This window comes from Protopterus annectens, chromosome 11.part0 (assembly GCF_019279795.1).
Source record: "Protopterus annectens isolate FY-2018-M chromosome 11.part0, PAN1.0, whole genome shotgun sequence".
Lineage (NCBI taxonomy): Eukaryota > Metazoa > Chordata > Ceratodontiformes > Protopteridae > Protopterus > Protopterus annectens.
The window spans coordinates 1,141,549,058-1,141,572,003 of record NC_056745.1 but is presented as its reverse complement, the minus strand read 5'-3'; the positions used below and the strand labels follow the sequence as shown (position 1 = coordinate 1,141,572,003).

The window sequence follows — 22,946 nt, the reverse complement described above, 5'->3', positions numbered from 1 at the left end:
ATAACACCCTCGATTGGTAGCTGCCTCACAGATAGGACCCAGGGGATTAGAACTGGTGAAGCCACCTCCACAAAGCAACCAGTCATCAGTGGAGTCCCACAGGTTTCTGTGTTAGGCCCACTCCTCTTCAGCCTCTATTTTTCAGATGTCAAAGACAATGACAAAGACCTCTGGCTAATGAAGTTTGCAGAGGATTGCAAACTTTTAGCAGTTATTGAATCCCCCCAAGATGAGAACATCCTTCAGGAAGGCCTAATACAGACAAATGCTTGTTAACAAAGTCACGGCTTAAAACTCAGTACCAAGAAATGCATTATAGTACCTTTTGGGAAGTCTGCTACCCCAGGAGACTATGTCATCAAACAAAAACACTCTTAAAAGTCAATTCACTAGTCAAGGATCTGGGAACTCATGTAGACAGTGACCTAGGATTCGACCAACATGTGTCCAAGGTAGTAAGAAAATCCTTTTGTGCTGATCAACTTATAAGCAAGGGCATGGCATCTAGGTCCAAAGAGGCCATCATACAACTGTACTTGGCCCTTATCAGGCCCATTGTAAAGTATAATGCCCCCTTAGGTATGAATCTGACTAAAATCATACAGCAACTGGAACTTCCACAAAAGTTCCTTACAAAAAGGAAGTCAGGGAGTAAACACAATATCCTATGCTGATTGTCTCAAAGCCCTGTCTCTTTACGTGGCATCATACAAACTACTGACAGGTTATCTTTGTCTGTCATACAAGGCATCCCTGGACCCTGTTTTGATGAATCTTTTGCACATCCACAAAGCAAACAGCATCAGAATTACTAGATTAAAAGACCTAAATTTTGTTTGCAATGCAGATATGACATGTTGGAGAGACAGATATGTTTCTCATAGAATTCTCAATCTGTGAAACATGCTCCCCATCCATGTGAAGCAAACGTCATCCCTATCTATATTTAAGCGTAACTTGGACCAACGGATGGGTAATCAGAAATTCACCCCTGGTCTGGCTCCTATGTCTATGATGGACGCAGGCATCAGTAAATTGCCCCTATAAAGCAACTATAAATCAGATTTGTGGGTCATAATCTGGGTTACACTGCTAGGCATTTAAGGGCCTTAGTGGTCATAGGCCTAGTATGCACATATGAACTTACAGACATATAATGTACATAGGTCCATGATGTAGCAGGGATGATCAAGGGGTAAAGTCTGGATTTACTAATGTAACTTCCAGGTAAAATAAAAAATGCATTTTGCCTGGATAATGCTTACCTATAGAAAGATGTAATACTACTGGCTATTCATTTCAAAGTTTCACTGTTAATTATGACCTTAAAGTAAGAAAACTCAAATATTTCTTAGCTAATGCTACATGTAACTCACCATGCCTTCTTGACTGAAAATATCTCCACGAATTCTCTCAACTGGAACACATTGACTTGCATGTCCATTGCAATAGCAGCTGCCTCGGACAACCATTTCATAAACTGCATAATAGTATTTTTCTATCAGATCATTAGTTCTTCTTCCAAGCAAGGTATCTCCAAGGGTATGCAGCTTTGTAAAGTTGATTCGTAAGTTTGTGAGTGTGATGATATCTATAACAAAGTATAAACAAAAGGAAAAAGTCACAGACCATGTATGAATATAATCAAATCTACGTTTTTCTTTATCATACTTTTTGTAAGTTTGAGTAGGAAAGCAGTGAAACAGGTATGTTTTATTTAATTTTAGAATCTTCATTAAGGAAACCATTTGTTGAGTGTAAAAAATTTGACAGATTTGTTATTCCATTTTCGGTACTATACTGCACATAAGGAATTCCTGTAGAAGTAGGAGCAACTGGACTAATAAAAAAGAATGTAAAATTATACTTAAATATGCTAGCAGTAACTGTCACCCTGTGTGAACTGCAGCTAGAGGCAATTCTGGGCACAGTGTGAGCACTGAGAAATGCAGTCTTGGCTAACAACAAAGGCTGATACAATACTAATTTCATAATCATACCATGACTTAGGATGGACTGCATTCCCATCATGCTATTGGAAACCCAAAACATTTGCAGAAATTAAAACCACAGAAGGAATGATTAATTAATCTTTGTTTGTGTTAATAGTGAATGCACTTAGGCTGGCACAAGGCAAACAGTAGGAAGAAACAATACTACCAAGAAGAATTATTTTTAAACTACCTAAGACTACAAATAGAACAATTAGTTTAATTTTTATATTCACATATATGATTGAGAGGTGCAAAAGAATAATTCAGTCTCCTTTTGACTATTATAGCGCAATCATTTATTTTTCAGCATATATTAAAGTTCTCAATATATTCAGAAACTTGATCATCTTTTTCTCATAATGTACACAGTGAATTAGCAAGAATTGATATTAAAAACTGCACTGTGCAAAATAATAATAATAATAATAATAATAATAATAATAATAATTATTCACTTAAAATGCATCATGTGCACCTTTAAACCTTGGAAAAAAATAAACACTTCCAACCCTAATCACTTCACTGATTATTGCCCCTAACTACCTATGCTGTTGTCCCTTTCCTGACTGCAATAGTTTAGGAATTAAATCTTATGCTATGTAAACAACTGTTATTTCTTTGAAGTTCTTTTGTGTTTATTCAGGTAGTGGTCATATGAGTGACACTCATGACTATTTCACAACTAATTAGATTCAGAGGCATCTCCTAATTTATTTTTCTTGTGCTTAATGCAGTGATTCCCTTTATGGTCATAATTAAAAATACATAAATAGATGCATAATTGACATAAGATGAAGACTAATATCCTTCCCATTTTTCTTCCTCAGAGAAAGCTGCTGTTCCTCATAAACCAACAGTGTACTTTTTATATTGTACAAGAGATGCTTTATATTTCAATGTGCACTTGTGTTTTACCATAACTTTTCATTAAATAATTCCCAAAATAGCAAAACTTCCTGCCACAAATGTAAAAAAATAGTATTTTTCCAAATGTAGTATTTTAATTCTTACATACCTCATCTGAGGGGTACAGCACCCTGTTGCTTATTATAATGCCCTTTGAGGTCATCATTATTATACTGAATTTTATTCAAAAAATCAAGAAACCTGTTCCTCCTATTTACAATGAACTCTTAAGATTTAAGGAGAAAGAACCATGCTCATCTTTCCACAACCTCCTTAAGTAGAGCGTTTCATGCATACCTTACTTTTTGTGCATACAATACTTCCTAAAATTTGGTCTGGACATCCCTCCTTCCTTTTGTCTACCACTTGCTGTTCTAGAACCTTGTTCTTGAATACCTCTTTCTATTTCTTAAAGATGGCACTAACTTAAACTTTATACATTCTTGTGAGATACGTAATGTTCTGTCATGTTTACCTTTGACTCTTTTGTTCCAGAATGTACATGTTAAGTCCATTCACTCCTTTCTTCATAAGTCTTCTGTTGCAGACACTGGGCCATGTTTTTATTGCCATTCTGGGCGTAGCTTCTAAGCTGTCAACATCTTTGCAGAAATAGAGTCTCAAACACTGTACATAGTATCTAGATAAGTCCTCTTTAACTAGTCATACAGAAAAATAAAAACAATAGAATCTCAAACTGTACAGGGTACTCTGGATAAGGCCTCATCAGCTAGTCATACAGAAGAAAGAAAACGTACTCTTTTCTAGTGATAATTTATATATATATATATATATATATATATATATATATATATATATATATATATAGGTCTACTTCATAACGTTGAAATTTTATAATGCTGAATTTCATAACATTGAGACCAAAACATATAAATCCCAAAACACTGAAAACCCAAAACATTGGAAACTCAGAACATTGAAAGTGTGCTTCATAACATTGAAAACTACCATGTATATGTAAATACCATCCCCTCCACCTATAACAACATCTAACTAACAAACAAACACACTTTCTGCTACATTTCTGCAGGGGGCAAGCCCCCATGCACCCCCCATGTGAAGGGTTCTGCCCCCCTCACCCCCGTAAATTAAATATACCAACTTCAAGATAGCACTACAGTGAAAAAAAGTTCCTAACCTTGAAAATTCAAAACACTGAAAACCCAAAACATTGAAAACTCAGAACTACAGTGAGGTTAGGAAATTAACTTTTTTCTACTGTAGTGCTATCTTGGAGTTGGTATATTTAATTTACAGGGGGTGAGAGTGGCAGAGCCCCCCACATGGGAGGGGGGGCTTTCCCCTGCAGAAATGTAGTAGAAAGTGTGTTAGTTAGGTGCTGTTGTAGGTGGAAGGGATCTTATTTACTTGTGCAATGTCGTTTTCAATGTTATGAAGCACACTTTTTAGTTTTCAATGTTTTGGGTTTTCAGTATTTTGAATTTTTGATGTTATGGACTCAATGTTAGGAAATTCAATGTTATGAAATGACAATGTTATGAAGTAGGCCCATATATATATATATATATATATATATATATATATATATATATATATATACACACATATATATATCATAGCATCGTATAACCTTTCCTTACATGTCTGATAAAACATACATTTTGTTACCCATTAAAGTTATTGTCTCAGACTTAAATACCTGAATGATTGAGGAACCAGGCTGAATGGGGCGGGAATGAAAAGCTAATGTCATCTCACCAGTCCTAGGGGACTGTTACAAATCTCACTGTTCAATCTCTACCTGATATTCAGCCTAAAGGCTAGCCTGAAAGTATAAGGACAAAGCAAGTGTAAGATACCAAGGAGTGTATGCACCTTAGGTAGAATGACAGTAGATGGCAGAATTCACTCTCAGAAGACCGAACACTGTAGACTGCAGCATACTTTCAACCAAGAAATAAAGGAAGTTAGCCTAACAAAGACTGCACTAACTACTGGTGATAAGATATTAGGTTGCCAACTCATCCTCTGATATTGGCAGTATAGCAGAATGTAGCAAAAGAGCCATACCTCTCAACTGTCTCTGATTTTTAGGTATGTCCCTGATTTTGACTCAAGCTTTCCCTCTCTCCCTCTAAATTCCTCCTAAAAATGGTGACTTTTGGAGAAAAGGGGAGTGAATTATTTTTAATACATGACAATAATTAGAGTTATAGATGCCTTTTACTTCAGAAAATATATATTAATTCACATTCTTTTATCCTCTCAATGTATCAAGTTAAAGGCATAAAATTAGATTTTTAAAGAGCACTATTTATTCACCATAATGAAATTGTCAATCATGTGAACAGTGCAGCAAACATAGTACCAACATTCTAATTTAATCTAATAATTGTATACACACATTTTCCACAAAACAATTAAACATTTTAAACAAAGTGACCAATACCTATATAAACTTTCTCCATTTATTCTTGGCATTCACATATAAATATATTTTCTTAACATTAGATGACAAGCAAAATAATTTCTCAACCTATAATACTCATGCCTTCTATTAAATAACTCTGTCAGAGTATTATTAAGTAACACATTGTGAAAAACCTCATAACCTAGGCCTCTGAAAATTTCCACTTTAAAGTTTTACAATTTTAATCTTGGTCTCTGGACAAAATTTGTAATTTCTTAAATTGTTTATGACACTGTATTTTGACTATAAATGATGCTACTATCTTCATATTTGCACATTTAAGTAAATCTAACAAAGGTAGTATATGATAAGGAAAGCCAAGGTAAGTCATTTTTTCAAATGATTTATTCTGCATCTTATTTCATCATTCAGGCTATATATTAAAGCTTAATCACATAAATCCTGATTTAAAACAGGCTGGGGGCTTTTAATGAGAAAGAGAATTGGGCATAGGTGTGAAAAAAGATGAAATGTCCCGTTCACATGCTTAAGGTAGTGCAAACGTTTTCTTCTGTGTGGATGAGTTTTCCTGCTATTAATGGTTCATTTTAAATGTCTCTTGAAATATATGAGGGTTGTAAATGACTCAAGTTATTTCAAATGTTGACCTTATTGCAATAGAAAGTAACCTAAACACGTCTATAAAATGTAAAGGAACACATATAAACACTTATCTTTACTTGTTACCATTTTCATGAAGGTATTGCTCTTACCACAGTTTCTGGCAATTTAAGTTTCTAGCATTTAAAGGGTTTTGGAATTAAATGTTACTCTTAACTTATTGTGGGAGAAAGGCAGCAGTTCATTAACTAATCTGTAAATTCATCTTTGCAGCAAAAGAGGTACATACAGTTAGGCTTCTACTATAATCTGTTGAAGATGGAGCACTAAACAAATACATAAAATGTATGCATTGTACTAGTTATGATGTTTAGAAGCATTGAAGAGGTAGTGATTTGCCAGAAGAATCACAAATTTTATGAGGAAGAGATCAAAACTATGAAGTAAAAATCTGGAACTTTTGTGGAAATCTGTACAGTTAGGAGGTATATCTCCAGGACAAAAGAAAAATCTGCACAGAATGACTGATGTCAATACCTTAGGAAAATATGTTAAGTTATCCGTCTTAGCAATCATGCTAACTCTAATTCGTCTCACATTTTAAACAAAATCAGAGCAGCTTCCTTCCAGTTATTTAAATTTAAAGGTTCAAGACAGTATTCATTGAAGGACTTCTGATACTGAATTTTCACTGGAAGACTTTTCACTGTGTCGACTGTTTGGATTACTGTTGAATTTGGTCATTTCCTGTAATTTAAGATGCTTCATTGCTTAGGCTGGTTATTTGTTGCACTCATGATTTATAAGACTGGAGAGGTTAGTGCTGCTCTTTGGTGACAATGAAGTATAGCCTGGTTGAATTCTGTGCAGTAAATCACTAAAGAAACCTTGAATTGTACTAGTTGTGACTGAGCCTTTATAAAGGCACTGCATTTGCACAAGGCTTGGCTCCCTTCTGTAGTGCTAAAACACATTTGGTGACCATGCACTGATTACAGAGAATTCTGAGTGAATCTGGTGCCATTCATCACTGAGTAAGTACTTTGCATTACTACACTCACTTTTCTAGCTGTTTATAAGTACTGCTTTTATTTCTATGCATTCTTTGCTATTTCTGTGCATTAAGTTTTTACACTCTAAATCATTTTAGATGTTTTATTTTTACCATTGCTTTAAAACCGCGTTGCTCTGCATTCATGCTTTCTCGCTGTGTCTGTTGTTTCGATTACTGTTAAATTTGGTCATTTCCTGCAATTTAGACAGTTTCATTGTTTAAGATGGTAATTTATTGCATTTCAGGTTCACTTTGTGCTTTAAGAGCCTGGAAGGAATAGTAATGCTCGCTGGTGGCAGTGGAGTATAGCCCGGTTGAATTTTGTGCTGTAAATCATTTATGAAACCTTAGATTGTACTAGTTTTGATTGGCTGGGAACCATTTTACTTATTTCCTGGTTCTTTTGTGCCTCTGTAAAGATGATGTGTTTGCACAAAGTTTGGATCCAACCAGCAGGTTTTGTAGCACCCTGTATAGACAGAGGCACCAAAAATTGATATTTTCCTTATAAAACGAATCTTCAGACCTCCCTTGTCATGCCCTGTATATATACAGGCACCTAGAATTGATATTTTCCCCTATAAAATTAAACTTTAGACTTGCCTTTTACTCAGTTGTGTGAAGAGCAGCTAGCTGGATCAGGGACAAGCACTGCCCTACATACTCTTAAGTAGTTACTCCCGTTACTACTCTCTACTCCTGTAACAACTAACTGATTACCTAAAAAGGGCCAGAAACCATGGACATGAGCTTCCCTGTATCTCCATAGCCATCTTGGTGCATATGGGTATCCTGAGGTAATTAGTAATTGCTTTATGTTTCTGACAACCAACAAAATAAGAAAGTATGTGAGAGATGTATTTACACAATGTCACTGGAGAATAAGCTCTCACATACAAGCACTCATAATACCAACTAGGTTGTCAGAAATACACACACAACACCCATCACACAAAGTATTTGTCAGGCGCACAGACCCACATATGATGAGGCACTTAAGTAATCTTCCAAAACCTAAGACCTCACAAACATTGGCCCTAGGACAGGTATCTTCAGCAGCCCCAACAGCACTCCACCACAACACATACAGCCACAATGCATGGAGCCTCAACTTCAAAGCCCATGAGGCAAACTACCGCACAATATAACACAATATTTTAGTCATAGGAGGCTCCATTGTGATACACACAGATGTCCAACTCACCAAGCTGAATAAGGAGAAAGTCATGGTCAATTGTTTATTACAGGGCCAGGACCCACCAGATCATGCACAAACTCAGAACATGTTTAAAACAGGTACCATTATGACTCTGTCACTATGGAGCATGTCTGGGTTTAAATAACCCACTTCCCTGGACTATATAAAGAGAGACATTACTGAGCTGTTGAAATATGTGTCTCATGCTGGTGTGTAGCATTGAGCAGCATTCTACCTTCAGCATGGATGATGCTGCAATATGAACAGAAGATGATTGACTTAAATAACTGGTTTAGCATTTGGTGTCATTCCAAGAGGGGTACAATATTTGTCAGCATGGGAGGATATGGTCAACAGGCTACATTGCTTTGCTAAAGTTAGCCTGCACCTGTCTCCCAAGGCTTTTTAATATTGGGTAAAACAATGTTTTCTACATAGTGCCTTTTTACTCAATGCCAAACTGACAAACCTTCTGACTTAGCAAAACCAACCCAAAACAATGTACATGTGTTACTGCTCATTGCCAGTCTAAAGAAGAAATTCCACTCCTTGCAAGCTCTCCTCACCCTGGAGAATGCAGATATCTGTCTAGTTACTGAAACATAGTTTAAAAGTTGCAGAGAGCATCATGGCAGTGTAGAACTACAATATCCTCCATAGTTTTAGGCCAGCTACTGCACAGACAGGGACTAAAGGTGGAGGTAAGATTCATGTCATTTCATCAACATTCCAAAACATTGAACTACATACGGTCGATATCATATGATCCAAGTTATTAACATCAAACTGTTTGTGCTGAGATTTTGGTGAAGTGGTGGATCAAGGAATATGCCCTTTCCCCACTGTAGTGGGATCTCTGAGTTGTTATATATCACCCCTGTAGGAAAACAGTTTTGGTTAATACTATTGTTTTCAATGTTTGGTCTTGACAAAATGTGGTTCGATGTTTTGGAATGTTGACAAAACAACATGCATCTATGGAGGTGTCTCAGTCTACATCAATAACAAATTCACCACAAGTCTGGCCAGACAGGATGATGAGCTTGAGTTTCTCCAAATCCAGACAGGATGATGAGCTTGAGTTTCTCCAAATCCAAATCATTATAGGCAAAGTCCTGTACCATATTTTTGCTAGTCATAGCTCCCTCTCTATGGCCCAGGAAACCTATTACTCATACTTAAACTTACTCTAGCCACTTAGCATTCAGTCCAATACCATATTCCGGGTCAAATTTAACTATCCCAGTACAAACTGAAAACAATACACAACCCTAAACATGCAGACCCAGAGGTTCCTGGACTTTGTAAAGACAAACACCCAGGACTAAACAGTCCACATGTCCACTAAGGGCACAACCATACTGGACCTGGTCCTCACAAACATGAGAGAATGCTACACCATTCCTAATGTAATGTTCTGTCTGGTAAGGTCAAACCACACAGCTGTCTTTTTTGATATAAACATAAAACTTGTGACCCCAGGTAATGTAGCATGTAAGAACTATTCTAAGGCAAATTTCCTATTATTGAGTGACAACCTGGAAAAATTTCAAGCCCCCCCCCAAGTCTAGAGAACACAGCTGCCTCTGCAGAAGTGTTCACAGATACCCTGTACAATGTTATTAATAGTTGCATAGGAACAGCTGTGCCTACCAGAAATGAGCTCAGAACAAACTCAAAAATAAGCAATCCTAGTGGAATTCAAAACTCAGTAGGCTCTGCAATAAAGGAAGAAAGCAGTAGGAAAAGTTAGGAAATACAATGCCCAGCAGGATCAAAAATCTGTCATTATTCTAGACAAAGAACTCAGATGGCAAATCAAGCCTATCAAAGCCAGGATTGAGGTCGAAATAGCTTTCCAGCCCAAGGACAACCACATAGCTTGCTTTATCTATGTCCATAACCTCAAAGGCTGTACACAGTAATGTGTAGAATGAATTGTAAATGAAACCCTCTACATGGAGCCAGGAGATACAGAACATCTACTGGCCAGTAAATACATCCCCAGTTTTATCCCTATCAAGCGATACCATCAGGCATATCCCCTCCAAACATCACTATGGAGCTTGTCCTAAGAGCTCCTCCAAGGCCAAAAACACCATGTTGATGGGCACAAACAATATCTCATGATGCTGCCTAAATAGCATGAAACATGACCTATCAGGACGACTGAAGCCACTATTTAATCAAACCCTCCAGTCAGGCTTTGTGCCATGTGTTTATAGAACTGCAATAGTCATCCCTCTGCATAATGGCAGGCCTTCTATGGATCCTGGGAGATACAGAACGATTAGTCTGACTACTCTCATATGCAATGCCATGTCCATTAGAATATAGGTGACAGACCAGGTGTGAATGTGGTTCTAGAGGCATATGAAAATAATTAATAATGACATACTGGATCCAGTTTTGTTTCATCAAGGGCAGATCATGTCTACTCACCTTCCATTTAGTAACCTATTGCTTAAATTCCATTAACAGATTATTGTATGATAATTTAGCTGAAGATACAATTGATAATATTATCTTTGAACCCAATTTTTGTTAAGTTAAATTGTACCTTTGAATCTTTCTGACAGATATAATTGACTGCTATAGCCTGTCTCTTCATCTTATTAATTCTGTGACTTGAGTACTTGCCAAGGTCATCTAGTATCTGAAATAATTTTGGGACAGCTATCTTCAGGTCATTCATATATACCAATAAATCATCTGCATACAGAAATAAATTAATTTCTATTCCATTTATGATATCACCATAAGTTCTGTTATGTATCAGTTCTAGCAATGCCTCTAAATACACTTCATACAGTAAGTGGAAGTGAAAACATACTTGTCGGTTTCAATGACTTAAAGAAAATCTAGAGAATAGTCTAGTACTAAGGATAATTAGTGCATGTGGCCTGTGAAAATGTGATTAAGAAAATAAACAGATATTAGGTGAAAGCTAAAAAGAAGGAAAATATTAGCCAAGAATTCTCAGTAGACTGCATCCAAACTTTCTCTGCACTTAGACTTTCAGTGAAACGCTTGTAACTAGCAATTATAGCATCTTATATCAGCAAAAAAGTCTTAACAACACTACGATTAAATGTTAAATATTTGCCTGACTTCGACTAAGCTACTTTAATGTAAATTAAACAATCTTGACATAAGGCTGGAGTGCCTTCTGTATGGAGTCTGCAAGTCCTCCCTGCATTCGTGTGGGTTTTCTCTGGGTACTCCGGTTTCCTTCCATGTTACAAAGACATGCATCTGGAGCATTTCTCCCCGGGCCTCCGATGAAAATTGGTTTCTTTCTAAGTCAGACTTCCTGGTAAACAAATGATAATATAAATAAAAATAAATAAAAATAACGGAGGTAAGTGAGGAAGCCAACAGTCTAATCAAAATGTTATAATCTTTGCATAAAATGGAAATCAAATGGTGCAAAGCTAGGTTAACTATATTCTCCCCTCTTTATATAACCAATATTACTGCTTATTTTCAAGAACTAAGAACTACCTGCTGTACCAATGCTTCCTTCATGACTTTGAGAATCCAGATTTGATTCTGCTCCCTACCAGCAGACCCACACACTCTGATACAACTCAGAGGGGGGATACCATCCATCTGCAGGCTTTTTCCTCTGATGAAGCTATCAATTAACCTTGTCTGTAGCAGAGCAAATGAAAGTTATTTCTCTTCTGGTGCAAACTTTTCAAATCAAATTGAGCAAAGAACATTCCCAGGCAAATAATTATCTTTCTTTTTGTCTGTCTGTCTATGCATCTATCTTGATGTCCTTTCCCCTTTATACAATTTCATGTGGATCTTTGACTTTTTGTCAGCTTAAGAAGCACATATCACCCATAATAATTATGCCTACTTTAACAGTTTCAAGTGCAATGCCAAAGAATTATGAGCTTTAGGTGAATTATTATATCTTTCGCAGTCACATTCCTGAATTCTAATCTCTTATGAAGTAACTTCACAATATCTACCTTTCTACTTCTGTTTCTTACCGTGTGTCTGCAACTCCTTTAAGCTTACTGTACTATAAATCTGCCATTCAGTTATGCCATGAATCTGTTGATTTTTTTTACTATATTATATTATAGCCATATGCAAAATACTCTTAAATGGCTCATACTATTCTAGACAACTTTTGTTTCTAGTTGACAGAACCCCATGCACCTGTTTTTACTGGTCCTCAATCTAAACACAGAAATATTTATCTGTATTAAAGGTGGGCATGATTGGACTCCATAATAATAAACAGAGAAGACACTTCCTGTATCGAATACTCATGCTTCTCTGTGACCATAACCCTGACAGTCTTCCCATTTAAAGATGATTAAATGCTGTCTCAAAAGATTAGCCTTGAAAAGGTAGATTAAAAACATGCCTTTGGTGGCTCTGTTTATATTGTGTTTGTTTTTTGTTTTTTATTTAGTCTTTTTTTGCCCACCTTTTTAAAAAGGTTTAGATTAAATTAAATTTTATATTTTCTATGTTGATTTATTTGTTTTCTGCTATGTAGCAATTTTGTAAGTGTTGGTGTCCTTGGCACTTTTTAAATTATTTTTATTATAGCTTGTGCCTTTTTAAAGTTCTGCTTTATGGGTAGTATTTAATTCTTAAGCTTACATTTGGCTTTTTAACTGATTTATCTTTAAAGAATGTCTGATTTTTGTTAATTACTTGATTGTTTAATTTATGCATTAAGGCTTGCTATTTATTGAAGCTTGCAAGCACATGCTTTTGTCTGAGGAAGGGAAGTCATTGAATTTCCCGAAAGCGCTCACGTAATAAAGTGTCTGTTTGTTCTGCCTGAAGCAACTAGTCCTGGTTTTCGTTTATTCAGTTTAGTCCATTTAAAGATGCCCAATGAGAATAATAAGTAAATACTTGACCATGTCCTCTAGTTACATAATTTGTAGCCTACAAATCAAGTAACCTACAGTGTAGAAGAATATATTTTCCCTGCTTAGGAACTCTGATTCGTCTGGGCCCTGTTGAATGTCACATTATAATTACATTCCAGTCACTGGATAGTATTATATTCCATTCATGAAAAAAGAAAACTAGGAGCTCTCAAGAACATTTTAAGTTTTACAATAAAAAGTCATAAGGCCTATGGATACGTGCAATTATATATATAAAAAAAAAACAAGACACCCCACCTACCTTTAACTGTTATATATTTCACTAAGGAAATAATTTGTGAAGTAACTTGTAGAGGGTAACTTGTACCCAGTGATATTTCTATGTTTCTGTGTTTGTTCTTCATACAGAGTCATTATATTCTCTATAAGCTCTCCTAGAAAAAGTCATATGGTGTTGTTCAGTCAGATGTGTTTCTTGCAAATACACAATTTGAAGATCATGTTTCTTTAAACAAGCAAAGACCTTGATTTTTTTCCATGGGATTAGTAATGCTATTTACATTTCATGACAATATATTCAAGCATATTCAAAGAGTAAACAGTGATATAACTGGAGTCGGGGGGGGGGGGCATATTCCTGGAAAAATCTCTGTAAATGAAAATGGAAATCAAAATATCTCAGTCATCTTTAAGTCAGCAGTTGTCAGACACAGCTTTTGCTAATGTGAAACAGCTGCTATTTAACAACTTTCACATCCTTCCAAGAATGGCACAGCATAACTGAATGAAATAGAAACTAAACTTATGTTAAAACATTAGGTGAGGCCCATTTTAGGACTTCTCCAGGCGTGGTTAACCAACTTGTTGACTCCTAAGGCATGGCGTGTCTAACAATTCAGTCAGGCCTTCACTGCCATACACGCTCAGTTATAAGTGACAAATTTTCCCCAGTCCTCCCTCCAAACCAAATCACTAATCAAACCAGAAGTAATGAGAAATGTGTTACATAATATCCACTAAAATAATTGCCTTTTATTTTCATAATCAATCTTGAAATAAAAGACAGGACACCCATCAAATTTCCAGACTTTACCATCAAAAATATTGTCTTTGAATTCTCACATGTACAGAGTTCCATGAAAAGGGTACACTAATCAGGCTTATACTACTCAGTCAAGTACAAGGTTATCAATAATTTAAACAGATAATCTGACTTCTTTAAAAGTAGCATACTTTAGTTCAACAATGGATATGACTCAGAATCCCTCAGTCTTCCTACACTTAGGCTATCTGCTGAGTCAGCCACATCTGAAATCAGTCTTCTCACCACCATTTTGGGACACACACACAAAAACTTGAAACCACTTGCTGCACAAGTAATAGACTCAACTGTGTTTAGAAATTGTTTTCTACCGGAAAGTAGAAGCACTTTGAAATACTCATGGTACAAAGTTCTAAATCTCATTTTAATTTGGTTTAAAATTCATTGTGATTAATTTAAACTTTGTCATTTGTCTCATGATTTCAGTATAGAAACTCTCTTCATAAAATACCATATTATTATTGTGCATTGGCTAGTTACCAGGTTCTGCAAGACTGCCAGATTGTTTTTCTTTTAATGCATAAGCAGCAAACTTTACAATAATATGTCTAGCTCTGCTTCGATACTGGATACAATTTCAATAAGAATCTCAGTAGAAGCCATACCTGCTTATTTAGCTACTAGCTGTTGAATTAATTCAAAATGTCCACCTTCCTCCTTGTCAGTATACAAACCAGTCTGATATTTTCCATGTGGCTCTGTCCTCCACATCAGTTATTTTACTTTTTTATTGTTCAGTTCTGACTTGATGGTCAATAACTTAATTGCTAACTTCTTTAAAGACTTGAGGCTCAGTAATGTAATCAAATGTTTGGTTAATATTGAATTCATCTCAGTGGTCTACTACTCTAATCTTTTAAAATAACCTTAAATTTTATCATCAGTTGCAGATAACTTTTTCATATTCTTCTTCAGGGAATATGGCAGGTCTTCTGCTGTTTCCTGAACCATTTCATAAACAAACCCAAACAATACTTCATTAATTCAATAAGTAGGTAACTCTGCAGAGCCAAACATACAACTGATTTAGAGGGGCTGCAACACCAACAGTTGCTTTTTCACTATACTGTTTGTGGTTGTTAACCTGAACTAGCTTCTGAAGATACATAACTTTTTAGTACAAAACATTAATATAAAAATGGCTTGAGATTCTATTTCAACAGCACCTCTCCTAAGCAAACCTTAGTTTATGCTGCAAACTTTTAGGAGTAGTATGCACAGACTGACCTGTAGCTGCAATGCTCTTACATTATGACAGGCTTGTGTACAACACTATGTTGGCCCATCTCACAAAGGGACATTCACAGTTATTGGCATTTTGTTGCCATAATAATACATTACAATGGCTCTATGTACAGGGTTGTACTTAGAAGAAATGGCACCCTAGGCGGTGCTACTGCTTCATCCCCCCAACACACACACACCCACCAGTGCTCCATCCTGTTTCCGCCATCTTGGGCTCCCTACGTCATGTACATTATCTTTTTCTTCCTTTTGCCTTAATGGTTTAGCTTTTTCAAGAAGCCATAATATTCTATGTGCTCTATATGCATTCTTTTTCTTTTTAGACAACCTTTTCATCCAATGGTGTTTTGAAGAAAAATTATGATTAAAGATCATTCACTGATAGCTTGAACAGAAATTATGATTAAGGAAAGACATTCAGTGTTGCTGTTCAACTTTTGTTTTCCTTGCCTCCTTTTAGCACACCTTTCCTGACCAAGACAGCAAAACAAACTCAATTAAGCCAGTGCCCCCAGAAACCATAGGGTTATAGATGCACTGGGATGCATTTTAGAGCATTTTCCCAACCTTTAACTCAGTGGAGGACTAAATAAAAATCATGAGTAAGAAAAGAGTTTTGGTCTTATTTTTGTTCATTCAAGAAAGACATATGTTGTGCTCAAAGCTTAGTGTTCAAAGCTGACAAAATGGTAGCTCACAATAAATGAGCAAACTGTTTTGAGGATACACAGTTCCTATCTGGGAGTACTGCCTGTCTCAATAACCCCCCAGAAAAGACAGTCACTGCCTATGCAGTCCTCTGGAGTTAGACTGGGGTCAAAGCAGATGTTCAAATGGCCAAAATCATGTATTTCATGTGACTAAAAAGTAAAAAATGCACCAAGATAACACACAGCAAACGTTTAATCACAGCAAAGTACAAAGTGGTAAGCGCTTTCACAACTGAAGTTGCTTCATCAGACACCACAGTAAAAAAATTGATTAATTGGCATTTTAGAATCTCTATTTAAACCTGTGCATTTTTTACTGTGGTGTCTGATGAAGCAACTTCGGTTGTGAAAGCGCTTACCACTTTGTACTTTGCTGTGATTAAACGTTTGCTGTGTGTTATCTTGGTGCATTTTTTACTTTTTACCTTTCATTTGGATTTATTTCTGCACCAAGGTTTTACCCAACACGGTTTCTTTGGTTTTCTATTTCATGTGACTGCCATCATACATATACATAGCATGCCTCCTCACTACCCATACCTCTCTCCTCACTCCTAACCCCCAAAGGCAGCCACCTGTATACGTGCCTGATGTGTGGTTGTGAGGAAAGTGAAAAAATAATGATTACAGTAATGTATTCCACTTTACTGCCTGCAGAGAGTACATGGCTCCTACACGAGCTATAGCAACCTCTGAGGATTGTGAGAAAAGTAAAAAAAAACAATGATCACATTGTCCCCAGCTCAAACACAAGCTATAATGACCTCCTGCATACACCTCTAAAGTTTGACTATGATGAAAATTGAAGAAGTAATGACCACACAATCCCCATCCCCCCACAAAACCTACAGAAACATTCAATACACATACTTCTGAGCAGGACTAGTTTTTGAATGGTTGTAGTTGAGAGACGAAGCCACTGCTAAGTCAAAATCCATTCATACAGTCTGGGAAGTTTCATAGATGATTTAAGTGTCTGAATGCTCTGTGATATATTTTATACCTTACTTTTGAAATACAATTACTTGTTAACTTCATTTTTTACTGATAGCCAGAAGTATAATGTATGTGTCCTGGAATTATTGGGTGTGTACAGAGAAAAAAATCAGTGATTTTTTTTTTTGGACATGTGCACACACACACACACACACAAACACAGTCATAGGTCATATTTCAGCAAATAGCAATATATTGTGCAACACTGGTACTGCCACATTAGATTAGTAACTGTTATTTAACAGCAGCAGGCTTCAGTCACTTTTATTTATCTCACTGAAGAGTAGTGCATATCTGTCATTGTCCCTGATTTCACAGACTGCCATGATTTTGCCTCATAATTTTGTTCTGTCTCCTTGCAAAATGTTTGATTTGCTGGTAAATCATTCAGGATTACAGTCAATAAATACAGAGATTAGAGTTTCATGCTTCTTATTGTTCAAAAAATGCATGTTGATGCAAAATGTGTTATTCTATCAACTTTGTAAGTGAATTAGAGTAATATTTAAAACGTGTTCCTGATTTTGAGTCACTATTATTTTTGGCTTTGCTCAGAATTCTTGAGCAAAGAAATTGAGAGTCAAAGTGTCTGCTGTTCTGCCAGTATTTATAAAACTCCCTGAAAGAGAAAACAGCCATCCCCGAAGATTGGAAGCATTAGCTCTTCATAAAATCCACAGTATGCACTGAGAACAGTCACACTGGGATTACCTTGCTCATGTTCATTATCAGCTTTATCCTAACATGGTCAGATGCATTTGTTTACTCACTTTTCCCCAGGCAGAAGCAGTTTTTGTGGGGCCCACACACAGGCAAGTATGATTAAGGGCCCCCTGCAGCCATAGCTGTTGCAGGTACCTAAACATGGCTATGTGGTTAATTTTAGTGGAGATAATGTCCATCAGCAGGACTGAACAAAGCCAGAGGCACTATGACAGTAGTGAAAAATTTAATGGAAATGTGAAGGCTGTTGCTTGACAAAACACTGCTACTGTAAACAGAGTTATCTTTTAATTTTAAAGGAGATATAAATGAGAGTTCATAGGTTCAAAGGTTCATAGGTAGGTACCAGGCTATCAGCCCAAGGGCCTAAGTAAGCCTAGCCAACAAGGTTCCCAGGCTTACGCCACCCAAGAAAGTTAATTTCCTGTGCCCCTGTTGAGCAGAGCCACAGAAATGATCCCCGGGGTGTATTTCCTATTTCCCATCCACTCATCACGATTTTTCTTGAAGAGTGCTAATGAGGAACTTTGCTTGACATAAGATTATCCACTGGTTTATTAAGTACACAAGCTTGCTGTACTAGCTTTTGTTGGTTTGACAGACATGTTACAAAATATCAAGCTAAGATAACTTGCTGTGGTCGGGAGCTCCCTAGGACCAGGGTGTCTTTCCTGTTCTACAACTTTAAGCAGTACACATCACCATATAGAATATTCTGAGGTTAGAGATAGCTGTACTACTTCAAACTTTGCAGCACTGAATGCCAGCTGTCATCTGTCAACCCATACTGTTAGTTTTCTCAAATCAGAATTAATGCTAACCCATTCCATCCCCTACTGCTGCCCCTACTTTCATGTTGTTAGTAAAGTGCTTTATTATCTTTTCTATAAATTGTAATCCTGTCCAAAAAATGTCGCTGGAGTACAGGGTACATGGTCAGTCAGTCCATGTAGCACTCTGTTACTTGTTCTACATTTCCTTTGACCTGTTACCTTCCGAGGTCCATCTTGTAGTCAACTTCTGATGCTAAATAACCATCTATCCCTTATTTCCTATTGAGATTACTTAGCAGCCTTCTCTGCAACCCTATAGTACTATACAGTGATGGGGTATTCTATGTGAAAATATACTAAATCCCCAAAGGTGTATGCAGATGTCAATTTGGATTACTTTGGCTGGGTAAATATCAAAAAATGAAGGAGAAACTAGACAGAATTGCAGGTATGCTGGACACATTAACCATTTATATATATATATATATATATATATATATATATATATATATATGTATATATATATATATATATATATATATATATATGGTTTACTATTAAATGTTCGAATGCACTCCGTGCGAACGGCGACCCCATCGACGCGTTTGCGCGAACCGAAACACCAAAACCATTTCGATAGCGAACCGAAACCGCAAAACTCCGACGATCGACATTACCGGCCGCGCAACACCTCCACACCCATGCTACCATGGGTCGGATGGGGGCGAGATTTTGCCGTTCGCACATCTGGGCGTCGGTGTAGTGACGTTTGCAGTTCCGCGTTCGGGCAATGCGCGTCGCACAAAACGGGATCGACAATGTGATAGTAAACCTATATATATATATATATATATATATATATATATATATATATATATATATATATGGTTCCCTATCAGAAGCCTGAAACACTATAAGCCTGAAAATCAAAATCCTGAAAACTAGACTGAAAGTTCAAAATCCTGAAAGACCAAAATCCTGAAACTCAAAATCCTGAAAACACAAAATGGACATACTGACGTCATTGTGGCTTTGCTATTGTTAGCCCTGTGGTGTTGGGTCATGCGTTGGGTTCAGGTAAGTGTCGGGCTGGTTTTATGTTAGGGTTAGGCGGTTTAAGTGAGTTAGGGTTAGGGCAGGTTAGGCATGTATGCAATAGTGACAAATATTGGGGTTAGGGGCGGTTTAAGTGAGTTAGGGTTAGGGCGCGGGTCAGGTGAGTGCGCGATAGTGACGGACCTTAGGGTTAGGGTTAGGGTCAGGGTCAGTTGGTAGATATTAGTGTCTTTATAGTGACATATTAGCATTATTTGTGTTTTCAGGATTTTGAGTTTCAGGATTTTGGTCTTTCAGGATTTTGAACTTTCAGTCTATAGTTTTCAGGATTTTGATTTTCAGGCTTATAGTGTTTCAGGCTTCTGATAGGGAACCATATATATATATATTTATATATATAAGAATTTGTTTAGAAAATGGCCTGTCAACACTCTGTACTGTGGCAAGAAGATGAGACACACAAACAAACTCAGATACATTGTGGACACCCTGCTTAATAAAAATGAGGATTTAGAAAATTGAACTCAAAGTTAGAATGCAAAAATTGCTGCTTTAAAATAAAAAAAAACAAATGGTAGGACACCCAAGAGGTTTGTGTTAAGATGACTTGCTACATTAATTAAGGACACCCCTGGTAAGGACTGTAAGAATGGTAGAGACTATAATGTTGGGGATGACTTACAATGGCAGCAGAAGCTACAGAATATTCATATAAAATGGCATAACGTTAGAATGGTTTGCCGAAACCGGTTTGTGCACTCATCCCACCTGAGGGATATGCAGCTTGTACTACCATCAGATTAAAGAAATTTTGATGCTACAGCTGCTGGTATCTTTCTTCCTTTTGCAGTAGACTTTCACTCTATAATCTTCAGAATATTAATTAAGGGACTGTAGGATACTGGCAGTTATCTAGTGAAAAACAGGGGGTGGGAGTTAGAAAGTCTAATTGCTTCAAGAGATGAATGTAAGCAGGCAAGCAGAATGGATAGAATTTTTGTGAATGAGGTAACAGTGGGTGAGGTACAGGGAGTGCATATTTAGTTAAGACTATGATGTTGTGTCTTTTGGCTTTTCCTGGTTAGGGGTCGCCACAGCGGAACTCCAGTCTGCTAATGATTGGCAGTTGATTTTTACGTACCGAGTTGCCAGCCCTGATATACAACCTTCAACGAAGGTACGCCCATTCATGCATGTCTCCACGCAGAAGACGCTCTAGCCGAGAGTTGAACCAGACAGCATCTTACTGTGAGGCAACAACGCTACCGTAGCACCACCACCGCGGATAATGATCATGTACTGGTGTTAAAGAAGTAGTGGATAGAGGAGGCTGAAAATAAAGAGTTGAGGTGGAACCCAAGAAAGTGTGGAAATGTGAACTATATTAAGAGGATATTAAGAGAATAAAGAGATGGTGAAGCAATTTAGAAAATTAGAATTAGGGAGAAGATGGACAAATGAGGCAGAGGGAATAAGATTGTGTGTTTTGGGGACCTAGAAAGGAGATCACAAGGAAATACAATTAAAGCAGGAGAAATGGAGTTCAGGAAATTGCAAGGGGGAGAGGAAGACAGAGAGAGGATGAGAGAGAGAAGATAAGGATTATGGACTTAATTGAGGAAGTAAAACACTTGGCAGAGAGAAAAGTTGTGGGTAAACTGTGAGGAGAGGAGTTGCATGGCAAACAGCAGGAAAGATTGAAACTAAACTGCTGATATAGAAGTTAAAAAGCAGAGAAGGGAGGTCTGGATGAGAGTCCTAAAAGGTAATAGAGGAAAGAGTGATAAGTCATATGGAGACAAGGGAGGCATTCAAGAAGATTTATGTTAATCTGTATACAGAAATTAGGCTTTAAAGCAGGTTGATCAGGGAGAGGGGAGTCAGACTTATGAATGCCTACAATAAGTGTACACTGTTTTGAGTAAATAGACAACACATGCATAACTCCCACCTTCTTTCTCCTAATTTTAGATGTCCTACTGATTTTATTGCAGCTTTAAATATCAAGGGAGAATCATAAAGGTTACCACAACATGTAGACTAAGTGTACACTTAGTGTAATCTTTCTGAGTGAATAAACAGCGCAAGCAATGTAGCAGGGATATTCCTGAATATGGAATGTGTACACTTAGTGTACACTTAGTGATAACCTTTCTAAATCCCAGGCAGGGTCTATTTATCAGAATCAGAGAAAATGCATGATAGTCTACAGCTAGAAGTAGTTGACAGTAGATATATGTAAGAGTTAAGGATGTTATATAATGAACATTAATTAAGAACTGCAGTCAAGATGGGAAAATTAAAAGTATGACAATACCAGGTACCCTTGGTATGCTTCTCTACCTATGTCCAAGTTTATGTTATGGAAAAGCTGTCTCAGACAGTGCAAAAATATTTAAGGGAGAAAGATGGAGAAATTGGGCTGTAGTACTTTTAACCTAGTTGAGCATGACTACATCATTCTCTTGGGAGATGTGATGGTTGTGTATGGCTATAGGGTTATCTTGAGAGATGTGCTAGACATTTTGCTGGCATGCTATAACTGTTTTAGTAATTTCCAGGATATGTTATGGCTAAGGTGCCATCCAAATATTCTGCAGTTATGATAGCAAAGGTTGTACTTCAGAAACTGGATAGCTGTGTTTAAGGGGATATGAGGAAATATTTGGGATTAAGTGTATAGGCAACCACATGTGAGCAATATGATAGAAACTGAGAGGACATATGATAGAATTTCAATGGTTTACTAACCAGACAGTCAAAGAAGATAAATATATTAGGAATAGAACTGAAATATGGTAATGACTGTGCTGTTAGCTCTCTGTTTCATGATATATTCCACTTAGTCTACAGTATAAAATGGTGAAGGTGATACAGAGGACATGTGAACAATATATTAAGAAAGAAAGAAAAAATAATTTGTAAGATTAAATAGAAGTTTGATATCAATGTGGCAGGATGGGGAATGCCCGAGGATGTTAAGATAAAGAAAGTAAACCAGAAGAAATTGGGTCATTTATAGGGATTTTCAGAGTATTTTTGGGAGGGAAGATCAAGATAAAGAAAAGATGGATTAACAAGAGTGAAGTCTGGAGCAAAGACCACTTGCTGGTACAAGACACCTAGGAGATTAAGACCAGAAGGCTGGTGGGCGGATGTAATTTGCTCTAATTCTTGTGAAGAGAGGGGAGACAATTTACATGTGTGGTGGTTTTGTGACAAGGTGAGAAGACTCACATCACACACACAGACACACACACACACACACACACACACACACACACACACACACACACACACACACACAC

General features: G+C 36.9%; 1 protein-coding gene across 2 annotated transcripts in view; it reads right to left on the bottom strand.

Annotated features, from left to right (window-relative positions):
- The window catches only part of LAMB4 (laminin subunit beta 4), a 1,139,974-nt gene that overhangs the window by 817,134 nt on the left and 299,894 nt on the right, over nucleotides 1-22,946 (bottom strand). For both annotated transcript variants that reach the window (XM_044088495.1, XM_044088496.1), the window contains exon 8: nucleotides 1,377-1,591. In XM_044088495.1, the coding sequence (XP_043944430.1) occupies nucleotides 1,377-1,591 (215 nt within the window). The remainder of the gene's footprint in view (nucleotides 1-1,376; nucleotides 1,592-22,946) is intronic.